Source organism: Haliotis rubra, unplaced genomic scaffold, assembly GCF_003918875.1.
Source record: "Haliotis rubra isolate DU_JTF1 unplaced genomic scaffold, ASM391887v1 Scf941, whole genome shotgun sequence".
Taxonomy (NCBI): domain Eukaryota; kingdom Metazoa; phylum Mollusca; class Gastropoda; order Lepetellida; family Haliotidae; genus Haliotis; species Haliotis rubra.
The window spans coordinates 240,719-262,815 of NW_025767681.1; the positions used below are offsets into that span (position 1 = coordinate 240,719).

A 22,097-nucleotide genomic window follows, 5' to 3' on the forward strand; every position below is an offset into this window, starting at 1 on the left:
AACTACAATAAAAACACATATTCTGGCTAGCTTATCCTGTCGATTTTCCAGGCACATGGAGCTGAACACATCAACCCCAGTTCCGCACCAAATGTCACCAACTTGAAAATACCTATACACGCATTAAGCATAAGTTATGGTGTTAAAGATGACTGCCCTAAATACTTAAAATTGTGGACAGTGATTTTTTTTATTGGTAGGATGTGCTTTTAAAAACCAAAAAACTCTTACATTATGTCATCCAATCACATCTGTCACATTTCTCTATCTGGCCACAAGTTAACACACGCTGGCGAGCAACCGATTCTGATTCGTGTAGTAGACCCTACATTGACAGTCTATCTATCGTATACCTGGTTGTCACGTACAAACTCTTCCAGGTCTTTGATGTACAGTGCAAATAGAAACGGTGGTTGCAGTTTCACCCTGAAAGCTTATAGGCACTGGAAATCGTTTGCAGACTATGAACATGTACAGGAAACGGTTTTCTAATACTGCTGGTTAAAACCTTTAAGATAATTTGACGAAACGTGATATTAAACGCATGATCAGAGGCTATATGGTAGGATGTACTTCTCGTTAAGTAGGAAATATGTGTGAATATGTGTTATGACTCAAAACGAGTGGTATGCATGTAGTCATACAACTCTACCGGGCTGACAATTAATACATTATTCGACAACGATGTGAAGGAAGCTTTAGTCAATGTTATAGGAGACACGTAAAATCTGAGTCCGACGACTGAAGGGGTAATTTCCTCGTACACATCTCACCAGGCAAAGACAAACAAGAATGCAGGGTAAACCTGGTTGCATTGTGCAGAATGTATCATATAACATTCCATCGCCAAGTGTGTGATTTGAACTCATCTGAAGCGTTGAGGCGAAATTGTACCTACCATTACCCATAAAGGGACACAACAATAGTCTTGTTTGTGAACGTGTCATCTGTTGTGTATCTTGACTTTGTCCACTCTATCAAGATGGACACAGGCGTAGCAGTTTTGTTGTTCTGCTTTTTTACACCTGTTCCGATTATCGTGTATATCGTATAATCATCGTTAGTTCAAATTACCATCGAAGACAATAACTTCTATCACAAGGCCAGATAGAGTGTTATTCGTTAAACGTCTACATTGCATTTTACACATACAGAAGCATGGCAAATATCAGAAAGAGAGGCGATTTTTACAAGGTGATTTATCTACTCGGACAGCTGATTATGGTTCAAATGTGAAATCACAATTCGAAAGAATTCAAGTGTGCTTATATCTCTAAGTACTATGTTTTAAATGTGAATTACTAGTGATCCCCATGTGAAGTCACATTGAATCATGTTATACATAAAGTGCTACCTATTCGCTGAAATTGCTGTATTAGGTGACGAATGATTGACGAGTGAAATCGGCATAGTCGTAAATATCGGGTATTGTTCTGCCCGTCTTGTCAACATAAGGCGGGCCACACAGTTATCTGTTCCTTTGTCAGGCTGGCATACTGAAGTGACTCGGGTATAGTTACCTACCAGGAAGTAAACATCACATAATATGGCCTGACCTGACAACAGAGCTAGAGGAAAACTATCATCCACGTGCCCAGATACAAAGGTGAGACAATATACTAGCTCATGATTCAAACAGAAAACTTTCCTGATAATTTACCTAGTCTTCAACAATATCTGGATTATTTTATACAGCTATCTATTCCTGTTTACATATATCTGCATGGGTATCATCTGCTGACATCGATATTAAGCACTCTAAACTGAACCGATGAGTTAACAACCAATACGTGTGATCTGCCACATAAGTCAAAACCTCCGTTGGTAGATCAGTCAAGACAAACTCCAACAAATAGGTCGATATGGTACAGTTATGGTAACACATAATATACCCCATACAAGGCCCTACGTACCAGGCGCGGCCACCCGCTCTGTCACATCTGTATATTGTTTTGTGAAGTTTAGCTTGGTGATCAGGTTAACCCTACGTACCAGGCGCGGCCACCCGCTCTATCACATCTGTATATTGTTTTATGAAGTTTAGCTTGGTGATCAGGTTCACCCTACGTACCAGGCGCGGACACCCGCTCTGTCACATCTATATATTGTTTTGTGAAGTTTAGCTTGGTGATCAGGTTCACCCTACGTACCAGGCGCGGACACCCGCTCTGTCACATCTATATATTGTTTTATGAAGTTTAGCTTGGTGATCAGGTTCACCCTACGTAACAGGCGCGGACACCCGCTCTGTCACATCTATATATTGTTTTGTGAAGTTTAGCTTGGTGATCAGGTTCACCCTACGTACCAGGCGCGGACACCCGCTCTGTCACTTCTATATATTGTTTTATGAAGTTTAGCTTGGTGATCAGGTTCACCCTACGTACCAGGCGCGGACACCCGCTCTGTCACATCTATATATTGTTTTGTGAAGTTTAGCTTGGTGATCAGGTTCACCCTACGTACCAGGCGCGGACACCCGCTCTGTCACATCTGTATATTGTTTTGTGAAGTTTAGCTTGGTGACCAGGTTCACCCTACGTAACAGGCGCGGACACCCGCTCTGTCACATCTGTATATTGTTTTGTGAAGTTTAGCTTGGTGATCAGGTTCACCTGGTTACACATTGAAATGTTTGGTTTTCGGAGGCCTGGTTAAATCACAATGTAGCCTGTACATGGAACATGTGCATAGATTCTCGTGAAGTGATGAGGTGAAAATATCGAGAAATAAGAGTATCTGTCGAAAGGAACCTATTAGTGTTGATTACACAAAGATAAATATGTCGGTATTCCTTTTTCGAATATGTCCGTCTCATCATGACCAATTACTCGTAAACGGTAATCAGTTCAGTGATATAATATGGTATATTGCATATCAATTAGAGAGCTCATTTTTAAGATGGGCGCCAGACTGAAACATTCCCCTTAGTGAACTAAACAGACTATATTGGGTTCGAGTGTTGGGTTAACGTCGCTATAAACAGTATTCCACATTAATCAGGTCAAGTAAACTCAGAGTGGTAGTAAACGCTGGAGTGGCCTAAATGTCAGGTATGCAGCACTTCAAACCCACGAGTACAGGCATGGTTGTGGGAAGCCGAGAAACTACAATCAGAGGGAGAAGAGTAGCGCTCGGTAGTGACTGGGCAACGAGACCGTATCAACACTTACAAAACATAATTTATAATTCATTACTGGACACACTACATGTCTCATATCTTTCATGGTGACGTTTTTCAAATGTCGCAGACCACAACTGAATATGAATATGAGAATGGGAATGTTTATTGTTATTTTACCTTTTCAGCACACTGCTGTCAATGGCGTCCCTTCGTATTATAGCAACATCTGTGTTTGCAGTTGTCCTGTTGAAAGGTAAATAAGGCTTTAGATTACAGATTATTTATGAGTATTAGCAAACAAAATTTGTTTCTTAATTAAATACTTATTTTGCATCTACTACTCAACATGTATCATTTTCACAGACGTCCATAGTACGTGCAAGTATCGAGGGCAGGACCAACGTAAATGGTAAGGGAAAATATTGATATCGATGGAATGGTTTTCGGGGTTTAATAAAGAAGTGTAGAATATACAGATTTGCCTTGACTTTGATCCCTGATTTATCAGCTAGATACCTGTGCCCGTCAGAGACCTGTCACATATTCCTTTTTGTCAGGTGTTGGGAGAACAGTGACTGTATCAGGGTCAGGAGGTACAGGGATACCCCCAAGCAGGCTCTGACACTGAGATGCAGCTACACTGTGACACTGTGACACCTGGTGATATTGTTACTTATTTCCAGGTGTTGGGGGAACAGTGACTCTATATCAGGGCAGGAGGTACAGTGATACCCCACCAGCAGGCTCTGACACTGAGATGCAGCTACACCGTGACACCTGGTGATATTGTTACTTATTTCCAGGTGTTGAGGGAGCAGTGAGTGTATCAGGGTCAGGAGGTACAGGGATACCCAACCAGCAGACTCTGACACTGAGATGCAGCTACACTGGGACACCTGGTGATATTGTTACTTATTTCCAGGTGTTGAGGGAACAGTGACTGTATCAGGGTCAGGAGGTACAGGGATACCCAACCAGTAGGCTCTGACACTGAGATGCAGCTACACTGTGACACCTGGTGATATTATTACTTATTTCCAGGTGTTGAGGGAGCAGTGACTGTATCAGGGTCTGGAGGTACAGGGATACCCAACCAGCAGAATCTGACACTGAGATGCAGCTACACTGTGACACCTGGGGATATTGTTACTGCATTCACATGGAGAAGGGTGAAGGGCAGTTCTACAGTGGACATAGCCAGTGGATCAGTGCCTGCTCAGACTGCTTTATTCCGAGACTCCTGGCAGAACAAGGGCTTGTTTGTTGGTGACAACACCTCCTCCGTCGACATCCAGCTGCCTGCCAGTCACGTGACCTCCAGCTACGCCGGAACATACAGGTGTGAAGTGTTGGTGGTGTCAGGGTCTGCTTATGCTGACGTCACTGCCTCTGTGTTGGGTAAGTATATGGCAGACATTGTTATGAATGAAGGGTAACGGGAGACATCCGACTATCCATATTAGATTCATCGCATATAACAATAACGTGGAGAGAATTAAAAACACAGATATGTTTAAAACAGAACTCATGCACAGAACCAGCGCTTCTTCACCTCTGCAAGCATTTTACGAGGATTTATCAAAAACTTTTGAGCCTAAAATACTTTTGATATGTACATGATAAAAAAAACTTAATGATATTGAAAAATGGTTTATATCATTCACATAAACGTAATATTGACATGCACATGTCGCTAGTTTCCGATCACTTGACATTAACGAGCGATTGACAGCAGTACGAGGGGACAACAGCCTTTATGACTGCTCTGATCTCTAGCTTATCCATTCCTGCCGATTTAATACAGGCTACACCTGTACTGACAGCAACAGTCAGGGATCCGTCTCAGTCAATGTAAATGTACGACGAGAGTATCTCCTATACCTTCACCCATATGTAACACACCACTCTCACTGGATTCAAATCAAAACTCAAGGCACACTTTTCTAACATAGCTCTTGATCAGTGAAGTTTGTTTCTCGGACACAATATCGCTTTTGAGCAGCATTTTCCTGGATATCAGTGCTTTACAAGCATGGGTTACTGAAGGATCATTCTAACCCGGACCTTCACGGGTAAGATGGATGGATGGATAGATGGATAGATAGATGGATAGAAAGAACACTTTTTGCTCCAGTTATTGTATTATTATGCATGAACACATTTCTGAACAGGTAACATGTAATATAGCCCCCGTGAAGATCCGGGTTAGAATGAACCTTCAGTAACCCATGCTTGTCGGAAGAGGCAACTAACGGGATCGGATGGTCAGGCTCGCTGACTGGGTTGACACATGTCATTGCTTCCCAATTGCGTAGATCGATGTTCATCCTGTTGATCCCAGGATTGTCTGGTCCAGACTCGATTATTTACAGACCGCCGCCATATAGCTTGAATATTGCTGAGTGTGGCGTAAAACTTAACTCACTCACTCTAGTATAGCTACTAAATTTGGATATACACAGGTTAACAATCGTCAACTGAGTTTAGCAAATTGATTTGTAATCTTTAGATCCTCCATCTATATCTGGACTACCATCAACACAGACCGTCACAGAGTTCTCTAACCTCAGGATAGACTGTAGCACCTACACCACAGCAGGCAACCCTCCAACAACAAGCTACACATGGACCTATGGTGGTTCTACTGTCAGTACTGGGGCTGTACTTGACAGAAGGAACATCAGCAGGAGTCAGGGAGGAGACTACATCTGTACTGCCAGCAACAGTCAGGGATCAGATTCAGACGCAGTCAATGTGGATGTGCAGTGTGAGTAGCCAGTGGTTAGACAATTCTTAAGACTATTCATTCTCTACCTTAAAACATGGACTATAGTCATATGGCAAGAAATACGACTAAGCTATGGTCTCGGTAGGCTAAACAAGATACTAATTTGGATAATAGTAGATGATCACACTGCTGTAATTGTTGGCGTATATGTGTTGTTTTGAATCCAGCCACATTATTATATCTTATAGCTAAAATGAATAGAGTTATCATTAAAACGCCCGCATGTTATCAGAAATGAGCGGGCCACTGTAACTTGATAATGTCCTAAAATTGCTTGACGACAGGCCATTATGAGGCCCGTTGTTAGGTGACGTCACAGGGAGCTCAGCTCTTGATGTTCAATCACCTACGGCTCGTTTGAACTTGGGTTCAATAGTGACGATATGTCTGACTCACATTCGTGCAATGTACCTGTGCCATTAAGCAATTTCTTGTCGGTGCCAACGAAACAATTGTACAATAATTACAACATGCAACATTGAAAGCATAGACTGGTAGTATGGCAAAAGGTCAAGGTCGAATGTCGTCACGCTCAATAGTGACGTCATCTGTTTTGTTCTATGACGTTTCCATATTTGTAAAAAGTGGGTAAGTGGCCTCCGTCATTTGTTGTTAGCAGTAGATGCTTCAAACCCGATACCGTTTCTCGTTATTATTATATTAAAACTTCTATCCATTTTAGCTATAATAACAGTAACGCTATTTTTCAGCATTACAATTATATTCCAGACGGTCCCTACCAGATCTCCCTGACCCCCTCCACCTCCTCCTACACTGTGACAGAACATCAGGCTCTTCCATCAATCACGTGCTCCGCCCTCTGTAGACCCGGATGTAGCTACAGGTGGTTACACAATGGAACAACCTTCAGCAGTGGAGCGGTGCTCCAGGGACAAGCTGACAGATCCAAGACAGGCTCCTACAGATGTCAGCCTTATAATACACACGGGAGTAGTGACAGTGTTACAGTCAGTGTTAATGTTCAGTGTAAGTATATAGTCTACACTGGTGACAGTGTTAGAGTTAGTGTTGATGTTCAGTGTAAGTATACAGCCTACACTGGTGAAAGTCAGTGCTGATGTTCAGTGTAAGTATATAGTCTACACTGGTGACAGTATTACAGTCAGTGTTGATGTTCAGTGTAAGTAAATAGCCTACACTGGTGACAGTGTTACAGTTAGTATTGATGTTCAGTGTAAGTATATAGTCTTCACTGGTGACAGTATTACAGTTAGTATTGATGTTCAGTGTAAGTATATATCCTACACTGGTGACAGTGTTACAGTCAGTGTTGATGTTCAGTGTAAGTAAATAGCCTACACTGGTGACAGTGTTACAGTTAGTATTGATGTTCAGTGTAAGTATATAACCTACACTGGTGACAGTGTTACAGTCAGTGTTGATGTTCAGTGTAACTATATAGTCTACACTGGTGACAGTGTTAGAGTTAGTGTTGACGTTCAGTGTAAGTACACAGCCTACACTGGTGACAGTCAGTGTTTATGTTCAGTGTAAGTATATAGTCTACACTGGTGACAGTATTACAGTCAGTGTTGATGTTCAGTGTAAGTAAATAGCCTATACTGCTTTCAGTGTTACAGTTAGTATTGATGTTTAGTGTAAGTATATAGTATTCACTGGTGACAGTGTTACAGTTAGTGTTGATGTTCAGTGTAAGTATATAGCCTACACTGGTGACAGTGTTATAGTCAGTGTTGATGTTCAGTGTAAGTAAATAGCCTACACTGGTGACAGTGTTACAGTTAGTGTTGATGTTCAGTGTAAGTATATAGTCGACACTGGTGACAGTATTACAGTCAGTGTTGATGTTCAGTGTAAGTAAATAGCCTACACTGCTTTCAGTGTTACAGTCAATCTTTATGTTCAGTGTAAGTATATAGTCTTCACTGGTGACAGTGTTACAGTTAGTGTTGATGTTCAGTGTAAGTATATAGCCTACACTGGTGACAGTGTTACAGTCAGTGTTGATGTTCAGTGTAAGTAAATAGCCTACACTGGTGACAGTGTTACAGTTAGTATTGATGTTCAGTGTAAGTATATAGTCTACACTGGTGACAGTGTTACAATCAGTGTTGATGTTCAGTGTAAGTATATAGTCTACACTGGTGACAGTGTAACAGTCAGTGTTGACGTTCAGTTTAAGAATATAATCTACACTGGTGACAGTATTACAGTAAGTGTTGATGTACAGTGTAAGTATATAGTCTACACTGGTGACAGTGTTACAGTCACTGTTGATGTTCAGTGTAAGTATATAGTCTACACTGGTGACAGTGGTACAGTCAGTGTTGATGTTCAGTGTAAGTATACAGTCTACACTGGTGACAGTGGTACAGTCAGTGTTGATGTTCAGTGTAAGTATATAGTCTACACTGGTGACAGTGGTACAGTCAGTGTTGATATTCAGTGTAAGTAAATAGTCTACACTGGTGACAGTGGTACAGTCAGTGTTGATGTTCAGTGTAAGTATATAGCCTACGGTGGTGACAGTCAGTGTTGATGTTCAGTGTTAGTATATAGGCTTCACTGGTGACAGTATTACAGTTAGTGTGGATGTACAGTGTAAGTATCATTGTTAGAATACTGGACACATGTGTGTACAGCTACCAACACCCTCAGTCCTTGTGTGTGGACATCTGTAGTGAGATCTGACTCTGTGGAGGTGACAGTGGATGTACCATGTAAGTATCATTGTTATAGATTAGAACTTCGATCAAGTTTATTTCGTTATAGAAGCTCATTATTATCCTGGGAGTTAAATATATTTTCGAACATAATTATATAATTTTATAACAGATTTACCCATTACTCTGACTAATCGTTTGTTTCGGAGTACAGCTATATATAGTTCAGGTTGCAGAAGAGATTTCACACTTTAACATAATGCACTAAAAAAACAAACGCTTCAAAACTGTGATAACATGTTTGGAGATGTCTCTTACACGTCTTCCAAATGCCGACAGAATCATGTTCTTATCACCAACATCTTGGTATACCCATACAAATGCAAAAGCGATATTAAATAACATTTGTCTCACTTACGATGTCCAAGTGACCTCACCATTCTCATCTAATACTTTGTGCAGAACAGAAGTTATGAGGAATTATCGACTTACATCAGCAAACCCTCAAGAGGGGTTAAAGTACTGTAAAATTATTGTCCTCCTGAGAGGGATCGTAAGTCCCAAAACTCTCAAAGTAAAGTGCAAACTTACCAGGATTTTAAGCGTTATGGCTAAATTGTGACTACAACCGTTGGCTCCTGAAGGGATGATGCAAATCAAACTAGGGTCCATGTATCCAAAAGACCATAGTATGGTGATCAGCCTTCAGTTGTTGGCGATCTGAAGCCCGTGTTTTAAACTGTATTGTCTTCTTAAATTGGAATGTTTTAGCTTTTCTCACCAGTTTTATATTCATATCTGTGATTCCCTCGTATTTTACTGTCCATCGTCGACAGGTTTTACTCCTCAAAATGTTTCCACTTTTTATTGTATAAATTGTTTTCGTCACGATATTGCTGAGATATTGCCGATGTGACGTAAATACTAACTCACTCACTCCATCCGCAAAAGTTTAGTCCAGTAGAAAAAAAAGATATAAAGATGTAAAGATATAAAGAAACGGGACAATTATGGGCAATATAGTGATAATGGATATTCATATCAAAATGAGTAAGTTTCTCCTTGTTTCCCTATATATCATGACTTTAAGCTTAATACCATGGAATATTCGTGGCTTACCACATGATTGTCAAGATATTGTCAATAATATTCCAGATGATGTTGATATTGTTGCTGTGCAAGAACATTGGCTCAATCCAGATAATGTCCACAGTCTCAATGATATTAATGGTTTTTCACTCATTTCATCTATATGTAACAAAACAACTTCTTCTCGAGGTGCTGGCGGTGTTGCCATACTGCGTAACAATAAGTCCACGTGGAGGCTGCGCAGAATTGCAACACAGACAGAATTTTTTGTTGCTGCAGTTGTATATGCACATGGATACCCTGATATGTATGTAATATCTTCCCGATTACCTTCCACTAATGTTCTGCACTCTGTGTATGTAGATGCAGTTGAACAACTCTTTGATATGTATGATATCCTTAGTCAAAAGGGTGATACTTTTATACTGGGTGACCTCAATGCAGATATCTGTAAAAACATATTATCCCCACGTTATAGTGTGCTTTATAACTATATCACAGAACGGCATCTTATACATGCTGTTAGTACATTACGCAACCATGGGCCTGACCATACATGTAGAAGTAAGGACAGCAGATTTAAATCGCTCATTGATTACATACTCCTCCCGTCACACCTGACCGATCAGCTTGCCTATTGTTGTGTAATGGATGATTGTAGCTACGCTGTATCTGACCATTACCCATGTCTTGCTACTGTATCTAGACAACAGGAACATGTACGCAAATCTGATAGCCTCTATTTTCCAAAATGGCATAAAGCTGACCAATGTGACATTAACGTATACAGAGAGAAAAGTTCCCGACTTCTCTCAGAAATTACTATTCCCCCTCATCCCCTACCTCCCCATGAAATTGAATCATACACATGTAATGTTATAAATGCTCTACAATCCGCCAGTTCCCGGTGTATTCCTTCGGGTGTTTTTAAAGCACATTTAAAGCCATACTGGAAATCAGACGGACTAAACGATTTGCATTACAATATGCGTGTAGCTAGACGCGAGTGGTTGGTTGATGGTAAACCAAGGACAGGTAACTCGCCTTTGTATATTAATTACAAATTAGCCAAGCGGGAATTTAGACGATTACATCGTAAGTCTAAACGGAAACAGCGGTCAGATTTAAGTAGCGAATTAGAAAGGTGCTCCGATGCTGATATTGGTACTTTCTTTAAATCAGTTCGCAAAATGAGGCGACAGAGTCCAGTTGTTAAAGAGCTAGTATTTGGTCATAAATGTGCAAACACAGCAGAAGATATTTGTGAACTATGGGGTCATTACTTTGCAGATCTCGCCAAACCTCATTACTCTCCATTATTTGATAGCAACTTTCTAATAACAGTTGACAGGAAGGTTAGAAATATAAGCCAGAAATATTCCTCATGCAAAGAAGATATTTTATGTAAACATATTGAAAGTGATGAAGTAAAGGAACATATCAATAATCTCCACAAAAATAAATCTCCTGGCCCGGACTGTATTCACAATGAACATCTTATCTATGGTGGCGATGACATCGTAAATACATTAACGGCACTTTTTAACTCTATTTTAGGATCTGCATATGTCCCTAGCACTTTCAGAAGAGGTGTAATTATCCCGATATATAAAGGTAAAAAGGCGAAAAATGATCCAAAAAATTATAGAGGAATAACTCTTACTTCTTGTATTGGTAAACTTTTGAAAAGTCTTATTGGCTAGACTAGAAATCTGGGTACAAGAATACATACCCTCATTTCCAGACAAGCTCCAATTTGGGTTTAGAAAGGAACATGGAGCAACCACTTCAGTCTTTACTCTAAACGAAAGCTTATCATATTATCTAAGCAGAGGTTCTAAAGTTTATACAGCCTTTATGGACAATGAGAAGGCGTTTGATCGCATATGGCATAATTGACTCTTTTTAAAGCTATATCAAATGGGTATAAAGGGCAAAATGTGGCAGCTCCTATATCAAAGTTATACATCAAGCTCTGCTTTTGTGCAATATTGTGGTCTGAGATCAAATGAATGTGTTATCAAGCAAGGTGTTGGGCAAGGTAGAGTCTTGTCTTCCTGGTTTTTCCTTGTTTTTATTAATGATTTGATATGTGAACTTAGAGATTTGAACAATGGCATTTGTGTAAGTGGCATTAATATCCCATGTATTCTATTGGCTGACGACACAACACTTGCTTCCACTTCTCCAAAAGGTCTTCAATCATCACTTGATACTGTTTATAGCTATGCTGGTAAGTGGCGTCTAACGTATAACGGTTCTAAAAGCACTTGTGTCATTTTCTGCAAATATAAGAAACGTCTGGGTAATTATTCTTTCAAATTTGGTGATTCAGACATACCAATAAGTGATTGTGTTAAGTATGGAGGCATTTTACTTTCGTCTGATCTATCCCCAAAATCAAGAGTATATTCATACTGCCAGAAAGCACGACAATCTGTAAATTCTCTAAAAAGTCTTGGTTTAAATGGTAAAGATCTCCACCCTACTTCTTCTGTTAAAATATGGAAAAGAATGATACTTCCAACGAGCTTTTACGGTTGTGAACTTTTACCCATTCTTCGAGGTAAAGACTATGACTTGGTAGAAAGCACACAGAGATATTTTGCCAGATGCATTCAGGGCTTCGGTAAGCGCTTTTCCTCTGCTTCAGTGCTAGGTAACCTTGGATTGTGGAGTATGGATGGTTATATAGATAAATGTAGACTATTATTTCTCGGTAAGCTGTGCAACAGCAAGTGTCACTCTTCATTTAAGGATATTTTCTGTGTACATTTAGCCACCTTTCAAAACAGAACAGCTGTCTTACACAGCATATGTGACACACTTATTCAAACTAGTTTAAAATACAATCTCTTCAATTATCTTAGTGACTATCTCGATATTGGAAGGTTTCCATGTAAATCGTCGTGGCGAAGAATCACTATTAATTGCATAAATAAATCTGAAACTGAACGATGGGCTTCTCAAGTGTGTAAGGCACGATATGAATAGATATCGCTTGACCCACAACTTCTTTGGTGTACATAGATTGTATTGTTTGATGTATTTCTACCCACAGTTTAAAGATATATTACAGTTTTGTGTACAAATCAGCTCAAGGGGAAAATTCTCAAAACATTGTGAACTCTGCAAAAGATACTGTAATGATTATGACTGCCATGTAATTTTACACTGTGAACACTATATGTACAACAGAAATAATTTCTTTTCAAAACTTATAGATCTCTTTGATGTGGATGTTTATGTACAAATAGAATTATTATCTGAAGATGAAATGTTATCACTATTTTCTGGGGGTGAACTACTAGTTACTAACGATATTGATGAAATGTCATGGAGATGTATGATTGTTCTCTTCTGTAAATACCTATATTCCTTGCTTCCCTCACTAAACTGTGCATTCTAGACCTTAATCTTTTCTTTGTACATATATATGACTATATGAATGTGTTGTGAATATATTGCTGTGATTATGTTGCTGTAAATATGTCATGTACATGTTCATAATGATCTTCGGACTACAATCTGGAGGAAATAAAGAGATTCATTCATTCATTCATTCATTCAAGTGTATAGTAAGTTACCGTCCATCATCACATGATCCAGTGTCCATGAATCATACTGTGATACTTTTTCTCCATTTCTAAATACAATATTATTTGTTTATCAAGGTTTACACACAATCCCCATTTCGTGAAACATGTACTAGTATTTAAAACATCTAGCTGTCCTTGCAAGGCCCGAACAGCCTTGATGTAAAGCTTATCGGCAAATAAGAGTAACATCAGATCTTCAGTAATTTGGGTAACAAATACACCATGATAACAAGCACTGTACATTTCTAGCGCAAACACATTAATACAGGACATAATCAGAGCATGGATCAAGACGCACGTTGCCTTACCCCACCAGAGGTACTAAAACCCACATCTAGAGCAACCAACCATTACAACTGCTTTCACTGATCCATACATACTTTTCAACAAAATGAACATTTTACCATAAGATCCTTTTCCTAAAAGTAAAAATAGCAGTTTTTTCCTGTCAACATAGTCAAAAAAAATTCTGAATTATTGAATGCACAATAGAATTTGCCTTTGGCTTACAGAGATATTTTGAACATATGCCTGTAACATAAATATATGGTCAGTGATAGAGTGTGGGTACATCTGTAGTGAGATATGGGATCTGACTTCGTGAAGGTGTCATACACGATAGGGTATTTTAATTGAAGATATTTAAAATGGATACAATGGAAGGACAATCTTAAAAAAAGTATTTCAACTTTTTATTGAAAAATCAGAAAACTTTCCCTTGCCCCCAAAAGAGAATATTTTCACGTAACAACATATATATTTCCAGATGTTGATCTTGATAACGTTGACGCAATTTCAGATCCTGCCAGTATAAGTATATTCACGGCCAACTCACTCAGTGGCTCAGTGACAGTTAACGAGTCTGACCCAGCTACCTTGAGCTGCCAGGTGTACAGTAATCCAAGGCCAGTCATCAGGTTACTGAATGGAACAGAGGAGTTGACAAAGGAAAATAACTCCCTGACATCAACATATAGACTGGAGTCAGTGGACTGTAGACAAAGAGGGAACTACTCCTGTACTGCCACCAACAACATCGGGGCACCTGTCACCAAGAGGGTGGAGCTGCTGGTCAAATGTAAGTATTTCATTTTCAGCAACTGTAGGTGATATGTGTCAAGGCAAAATGTGATTGTCAAGATAGCATAATCATATAGCAATTAAAGGTTTGTATCTATTTAGGTATTATGTGGGGCGATGGGGACAACATCAACAATTTACGACAAGACTGGAGTCGGAAAAAAACATACTTTTGATGCGTTTAAAGCAAGTATATGCTGCTCATATAAGTTCAAATTAGCTTCGAATCTTTACTATTTGTGGTAAACGAGCGTGAGGGAGGGAGGGAGGGAGGGAGCGTCGGCCAAATGTTGGGCCAGCCTAAAGTGAAACATGGCTTCAACATTTAACGCACTTCTCAAAGGCATGAGGTTCAAACCCAGAATCATAATAGTGATGATCCCAGAATTCCAGGACGTTCCTAGAATTGGAGCACCAAAACTTCCACAGTAATGCGAATGATGTTTGAATAGTCTATCAATTCCAACTATTCAAAGTGAGTGAGTGAGTGAGTTAATATTTAACGTCACATCGGCAATATCTCAGCCATATCGTGACGAAAGCAATTTATACAATAAAAAATGAATACGTTTTAGAGATTAAAACCTGTCGCCAATGGATTGTAAAAATACTAGAATATCACATATAGGAACATAAAACTAGCATGTCAAACTAAAAGATTTTATTTAAAGAAGACAATACAATATAAAACACGGGCTATAGATCGCCAACAACTGACGAGAGATCACCATACTAGGAACCATGGGAACTTACATTATTTTGCTACCTGCATGGACCCCAGCTGGATCCACCTATTCAAAGAAATATGTTAAATGGAACCATATCCTAAACCATATCATATCAGACCATTTATACGCCTCTGTCTGAAATTGTCATTTTAGTCACTTTGTGCTCTATGATTCTAAGGTGACAATATCGGTTTGACCAGAAGTTGAGATATTTTATACAAATATGATAATATATAGTACAGAAAACTAAACGACATTTGCAACTGGAACTTAAACATGTGAAACAAACTTAATGTAGGCCACCATGACTTAATGTTATGCTTTTAGATAACTCATTAATGAGTTTACCAGATAAACCAGTCAGAAGGTGGTTACTTTATATTTGTTTTAGAGAAGGACGACACAATTGGGGCTTATCCAGCTAAAGCTGTTGGGGTTGTGATAATATCTAATACTCTTTCGTCTGGTCAGGTCCACCTCGACTTGACGACCCAGTGTCCCAGCAGCTCAAGTACGCCACTACACTGGGTGGTGACGTGACTGTGTCTGTGTCAGTCCTGGGCTACCCCCTTCCTACATTCATCTGGAGTAGATCCATCAGCACCAGCCAGGACCTCACTGGTTCCTCCAGCCCTGTCTCAGATATCTCAGTCACTGCCAGACTACACCTTACTAACCTCCAGCAGCAGGACTTTGGGGACTACAGTCTGACAGTGGACAGTGGGGTTGGAGGGATAGTGACATACACACTCGACATTTTGTCTGAAGGTGAGAGTATCTTGCTAACCTCCAACTGTCGGACTCACGGTAGACATCGGTGAAGGTGAAACAGTCAGAACAGGGTCTGAAGCTGAGTGTTGAATGGCCTAATCAGACTAATCCGCATTACTGCTCATGGATTACAGATAATCCAACTACTGACCCATCAGTACATTCCTCAATGTCTTCATTATCATGACTCAGAAAGAGGAAATCAAATGGCACGGTATCCTGAATATCCGCCTTGGAGTTAAACATTCAAATACGGCAGGATAAAACGGTGCCTCTTAGTCATATCTTTGTCTTGCCATGATTGCAAACGCTACAAGACAGTAAAGATTCCTAGCATTCTCCAAAAAATGCTTACAAACACAAAGATAAATTGTCCCTTCCATTATGTGTATGTGCACAATATGAAAAAAACACACATGAAAATATGCAATTACAAATATTACCTAAACATATAAACCTCTTTGTTTTATGATTATATGGCAGAGTCTGTTCATACTCATCTTTTGACTGGAAGAGATTTTTTTTAGTTGTAACCTGTGATGCAATCACAACATATCTGAGTTCTGTATGTAACATAGTATATTTAGCTGGGAAAACTCATACACTTACATACTGAATTCTTGCAACCAACCGATATCTATGTATTACCATGCTGTGTATCATATATGTATTTAGCACTGTATACGTAATAACGATGTAAATATGCACTTCTAATGCCGCAGAACACGGACGGGTTGTAAATGAAGGTCATTTCAGTTCAGATTAAACACTTTTCGAATACTCTAAACTCCCAGTACTCCCAACTTCTCATATTAGAAGGAATGAGCCTCGGATTTCCCACACAGCCCTCTGAAAACTAACATAATAATTTGATAATTATTTCAGATATTTCCGCAGGAATGATGCCTGATGTCATTCAGACATTAACCCGTCAAACTCATGTCAATATTAACTGGTTTCCATTCCATTTATTTCTAGTTTCATTTTCATTCATCATTGACAACTCGCTATTTTTTCACCGTCAAATATGTAATACATCACCAGTTCGATTGACTTTCAGATTTGATATTTCTACTGGTAGCCATGTATGATGCGTGAAACCATTCAATGCATGCATATCGAAACATAGTTCAGACTCACATCTTCCCCCATCCTCCATTTGATCTCTGGCAGATAAGATTGCAACATTTTAAATAACTTAGTACATAAGATTCATTCATTGTTGAGAAGGTCACAACAAATGAATAGATAAGTTTGACTTAACTTAACGTGTAATGTTAATGTTGTTATGTTTATTTACAATAAATTGTCAGTTGACATGTTTTCAATGAACCCTTATTGTTCTTTGTTACCGGTTCATTAATTACTTTAACACAACTGCATGCATACAAATGTGTACTGTCAGTACATCTTCTGTTTCCAGGACCACCAAGCCCCCCAAGAAATGTCAGTGTCTCCCCAGAAGGCCCCTTTACTCTACATGTTTCCTGGAAGATGGAGTTCAATGGCGGAGCTACTCAGACATTCACTGTAGAGTACAGCACAGACGAGGAGACCTGGAAGACAGCAGGGAGTCATAGGGAGACAGGGAGTGGGAATTATATGACATCAGCCATCAAGGATCTCAACTCTGACACTCGGTACTATGTGAGGGTTGTCGCCAGGAACAAGTTTGGAAGCAGCAACTACACTGAACATTTGACTGGACACACGGAGAAGAAAGTTATAGGTACGTCTCATTTTACATTGAAGACATCATCTCAGGATACGTACATTGTAGGTTAAGCTGTTTGTGGCCTCTGTTTTATATGTGGTACTTACTCAAGAGGTAACCAATTTTCTTAATGAATTGGACGAGTGTTTATTTGTTAATATTCACTATCGGTGTGATGCTTAAAATCTAGACATATCTGCATCCATTTCAGACTTGGTTATATGCGCGACCAGTGTATATAGTTTGGAAACGTTCCGCTATGGTGCCCTCATACTGTCATAAACTTTGCCACTTACGTTCCCTTTCAGCCCGTGTAACGATTTACGTATTGCTTCGAACACCATGGCGTTTTCCTATAAAACAGTTTTGATACATTCATCATGAAACCTCGAGAGCACGGCATATTCGACACATTCATTCTGTAAGTGGCGGGAGCTACGTGGAGAGCAGAACATGCCAACTTTGTCATGAACACCTGGTGTTGTCACAGATATTCCTTGCTCCTTTCATATAATTTTGACTACTACTGGTGTTTTACACCTAATGGAATCTGTGTTTAATATTCCCTGCTCCTTTCATATAATTCTGACTACTACTTGTGTTTTACACCCAGTTGAATCTGTGTTTAATATTCCCTGCACCTTTCACATAATTCTGACTGCTACTTGTGTTTTACATCCAGTGGAATCTGTGTCTGATTTCCATGCTCCTTTCATATAATTCTGACTACTACTTGTCTTTTACACCCAGTGGAATCTGTGTTTGATATTCCCTGCTCCTTCAATATAATTCTGACTGCTACTTGTGTTTTACATCCAGTGGAATCTGTGTCTGATTTCCATGCCCCTTTCATATAATTCTGACTACTACTTGTCTTTTACACCCAGTGGAATCTGTGTCTGATATTCCCTGCTCCTTCCATATAATTCTGACTACTACTTGTGTTTTACACCCAGTGGAATCTGTGTTTAATATTCCCTGCTCCTTCCATATAATTCTGACTACTACTTGTGTTTTACACCCAGTGGAATCTGTGTTTGATATTCCCTGCTCCTTCCATATAATTCTGACTACTACTTGTGTTTTACACCCAGTGGAATCTGTGTTTAATATTCCCTGCCCCTTCCATATAATTCTGACTACTACTTGTGTTTTACACCCAGTGGAATCTGTGTTTGATATTCCCTGCTCCTTCCATATAATTCTGACTACTACTTGTGTTTACACCCAGTGGAATCTGTGTTTAATATTCCCTGTTTCTTCCATATAATTCTGACTACTACTTGTGTTTTACACCCAGTGGAATCTGTGTTTAATATTCCCTGCTCCTTCCATATAATTCTGACTACTACTTGTGTTTTACACCCAGTGGAATCTGTGTTTAATATTTCCTGCTCGTTCCAGATAATTCTGACTACTACTTGTGTTTTACACCCAGTGGAATCTGTGTTTAATATTCACTGCTCCTTTCATATAATCCTGACTACTACTTGTGTTTTACACCCAGTGGAATCTGTGTTTAATATTCCCTGCTCTTTTCATATAATTCTGACTACTACTTGTGTTTTACGCCCAGTGGAATCAGTGTCTGATTTCCCTGCTCCTTCCATATAATTCTGACTACTACTTGTGTTTTATACCCCATGGAATCTGTTTTTGGTAACTAGAACTGTTTATCACATGTCCACATTATGTATTCCTCGTAGCAATGCAGTGTGGTATTGTCTATACGTGGGGTATTTCTGTTTAAGCTCCTGCATCCTCTCCTCAAGCTGGATTAATAGCAGGAGTGACCGTCGGTGTGGTGTTGGTCGTCGGCATTGTGGTCGTCGTTATCGTTATGACCAGGAAAGGATACAGATGTATATCGCAGAAACCAGGTAGATTTTCTGTATGCAAAACAACATGGCAACACAGTTTTGCATGACAATACGAAACATGTAATTTCAAAGGTATTATTGAAGACATGATGTCTCATCACAAGTTTGACAACAATACCGTACTAAGGTATAGTATAATGCAGCAACTCACTGGGACACAAGAACAAACTTGAAAACACGGTTCATAAGTTTACTTGCTCCTTGATACATAAAATACCAAGTTTCCACTGACGAGTTGGCATGACAACATCTATGTTATCTCCACAGGCTCAACAGACACACAGAATGCGTGAGTACAGTTGTACTTGTTAATGTCAACATCTAAAATTAGCCTTCCCATTCAATTAGATCTCTTCCTGTTAACACACAACCCCCCAAACCTGGGTTCTATTCCAAACATGGTTCTGTATGTGTATACGTGTGTGAATTCCATGCAACTCTAACAGCCTTGTCGTTTCTACTGCAGGTCACGGATCCCCGTAAATATAGGAGAACAAGTACATTTCCAAGGTACGTCAATATTCAAAGTACGTGTATGTATGATAAAAGGAAAAGGGTGCGATTATTTGCATCGCTGTTGTCAAATAATGCCAAGTTCATCTCCACACGTGTCTGTTTTTCTTCAATATAGATGTTAACCCGTACTCTGGCCTGCAAGACAGAGCGGATGACAGACAGACGTACACAGACCTGACGAATTATGAAAATACAGTAATCCGTCCTTCTACAGGTATCCAACCTAACTTGTATACATCCCTAGATCTCTAAACTGGATGTGGACTGTTTTGATTTTGATCATACCATAAACTACTAGAGCCTATGAAGCAGTTGATCCACAAAGTAGCATTCCTTTCTTATCATACCATCGAAGTCTTTAACGTTTCACTGATGGATTCTCAGCAGTCATGTAGTTACTATACGCTAGTGTTAATTATTTACAGACACAGTCAACACCAATGAAGATATCAACCAGACATCAACACATGCTTATGAACACGACCAGCCTGCCCTGTATGTGAATGTTGACATCAAAGGCCAAGGTATGACTGATGTGGAAACAAAGACCTGTCTGTCACTCGATTGTCTGACTCATAACTTAAACATTCCTCTACATAATAATTACCATACTGGGTCAAGTGTTGTGTATGAATATTGTAATGTTTCTATATAATTATTTGTGCACTGGATATTGCCATACTGGAGCAAGTGCTGTGAATGACTATTGCAATGCTTCTGTTTCAGATTCGCCCTATGTGAACACCTGAAACCAATAACTGAAACATCAATATCTCTGACATCATAATCGATGACTTATTCCTCCGTTAATCATACCGTCACTAGAATATTGACAAGGATGGTTGCCCACATACGTTTAGTGGCTTAGGATTACATGTATATTTTGGTCTCTGTCTCTGTTGTGTTGGTGAAGGTTACATAATAACTCATTTGTGTCTAAGCCACTGGAACCTTTACCAACAAGCTGGAACATACAGGTGTGCTGAAACCGAAGCTGCCCAGAAACGCTGTGTGTAGACATCAGTTGAAACGCCAATAAACAGCTAAATGTTTTATATTCAGAAACGCAAAATGACATTTGGAATGTTCACATTCACCAATAAATCTAACATAACACATTCCAGGGCCATACATAATCACATGTACAGATGTGGTTTTGTATGAAAATCTTTTTTTTTCAAAATTAGCACCTATCATCATAAAATCAACATGGATTCCGATCACTGTGTCATTTATAATGAGTCCAGGGGTCATATGAGTCAGAAAAACTCATGTTTTTCCATCATGGTCACCACGAGAAGTGTTATGTACGTGTTGTAAACTTATCTTCGCCAAAAACAGAGGATGCTTAAAAAGTTATTTGTGTATAGTTACTCTATGTCAGGTCCATCTGACTGATCCAACTTTAAACGAGTGTCTTGCACTATAACCTAAGCACCCTTAAATGAATGCCGTATTCATTCTCAACGTCCCTCGTTTACTTTTATGTATGAACAACAGGTATGGCCAACGTCATTGACTATATTTATGACAATCACGAGAACGAAAATTTCAATATGTGCATTGTCAGTTTATTCAAAGTTAGACTGTATCTATATATTTGTGAATATAATGTAAATATGAGCTGCGTTCGTGCCAGATGTCTAAAAATTGACTTAAATTAGATGCTTCAATAATGTTGACATGTTGTATGTATGAATAAACTTGTCTATTGATTAGACGAGAAGATGCATCTGTTTGATGACTTCAATGTGCGCCTATATTTGTATATTAAAGCTAGTAGGCCCTGTCAGAAAGTGTGTTACTGCACTTTCACGTTCTTGGTAGTACGACTCCAGTATCAGCTTCAGGAACAACTGACACGTCAAGGTGAATCATGGTCATTTATGAGTTACATATGTATTAGCTTGAGCACACCGAGGAGTATATCAATAACTGAGTTGAGAGTGGCCGTGCTTTAGACATATTAATAAACTGCAAAGATGTACCATACCATTAAACACACGTAGGTGATGTTCAGTATTGTAAGATGGTTTGCTGAAACATCAAAGACGCTAAAAGTACTTTATCAGGCGATAAAGTGCGCTTTTTTGCATGACGTCACATTGTATTGACGTCATTCTCGTCTGCCCCCTCGTTATCAACCGTATTCTTGGTAACCTA

General features: G+C 39.3%; 1 protein-coding gene and 2 long non-coding RNA genes across 3 annotated transcripts in view; 2 read left to right on the top strand and 1 right to left on the bottom strand.

The window, feature by feature from the left end:
- The window catches only part of LOC124264773 (hemicentin-2-like), a 255,580-nt gene that overhangs the window by 199,195 nt on the left and 34,288 nt on the right, over window positions 1-22,097 (top strand). The window contains exons 11-14 of the mRNA XM_046699558.1: window positions 5,634-5,891; window positions 6,642-6,899; window positions 14,045-14,323; window positions 15,525-15,821. Coding sequence (XP_046555514.1) covers window positions 5,634-5,891; window positions 6,642-6,899; window positions 14,045-14,323; window positions 15,525-15,821 — 1,092 coding nt within the window. The remainder of the gene's footprint in view (window positions 1-5,633; window positions 5,892-6,641; window positions 6,900-14,044; window positions 14,324-15,524; window positions 15,822-22,097) is intronic.
- LOC124264783 lies at window positions 1,588-4,030 on the top strand. Its single transcript, XR_006895241.1, has 3 exons — window positions 1,588-1,606; window positions 3,310-3,377; window positions 3,928-4,030. It is a non-coding gene; the product is annotated as an uncharacterized LOC124264783 (long non-coding RNA).
- On the bottom strand, window positions 3,686-4,293 carry LOC124264784. Its single transcript, XR_006895242.1, has 3 exons — window positions 4,259-4,293; window positions 3,902-4,020; window positions 3,686-3,781 (listed from the first exon to the last, which is right to left on the bottom strand). It is a non-coding gene; the product is annotated as an uncharacterized LOC124264784 (long non-coding RNA).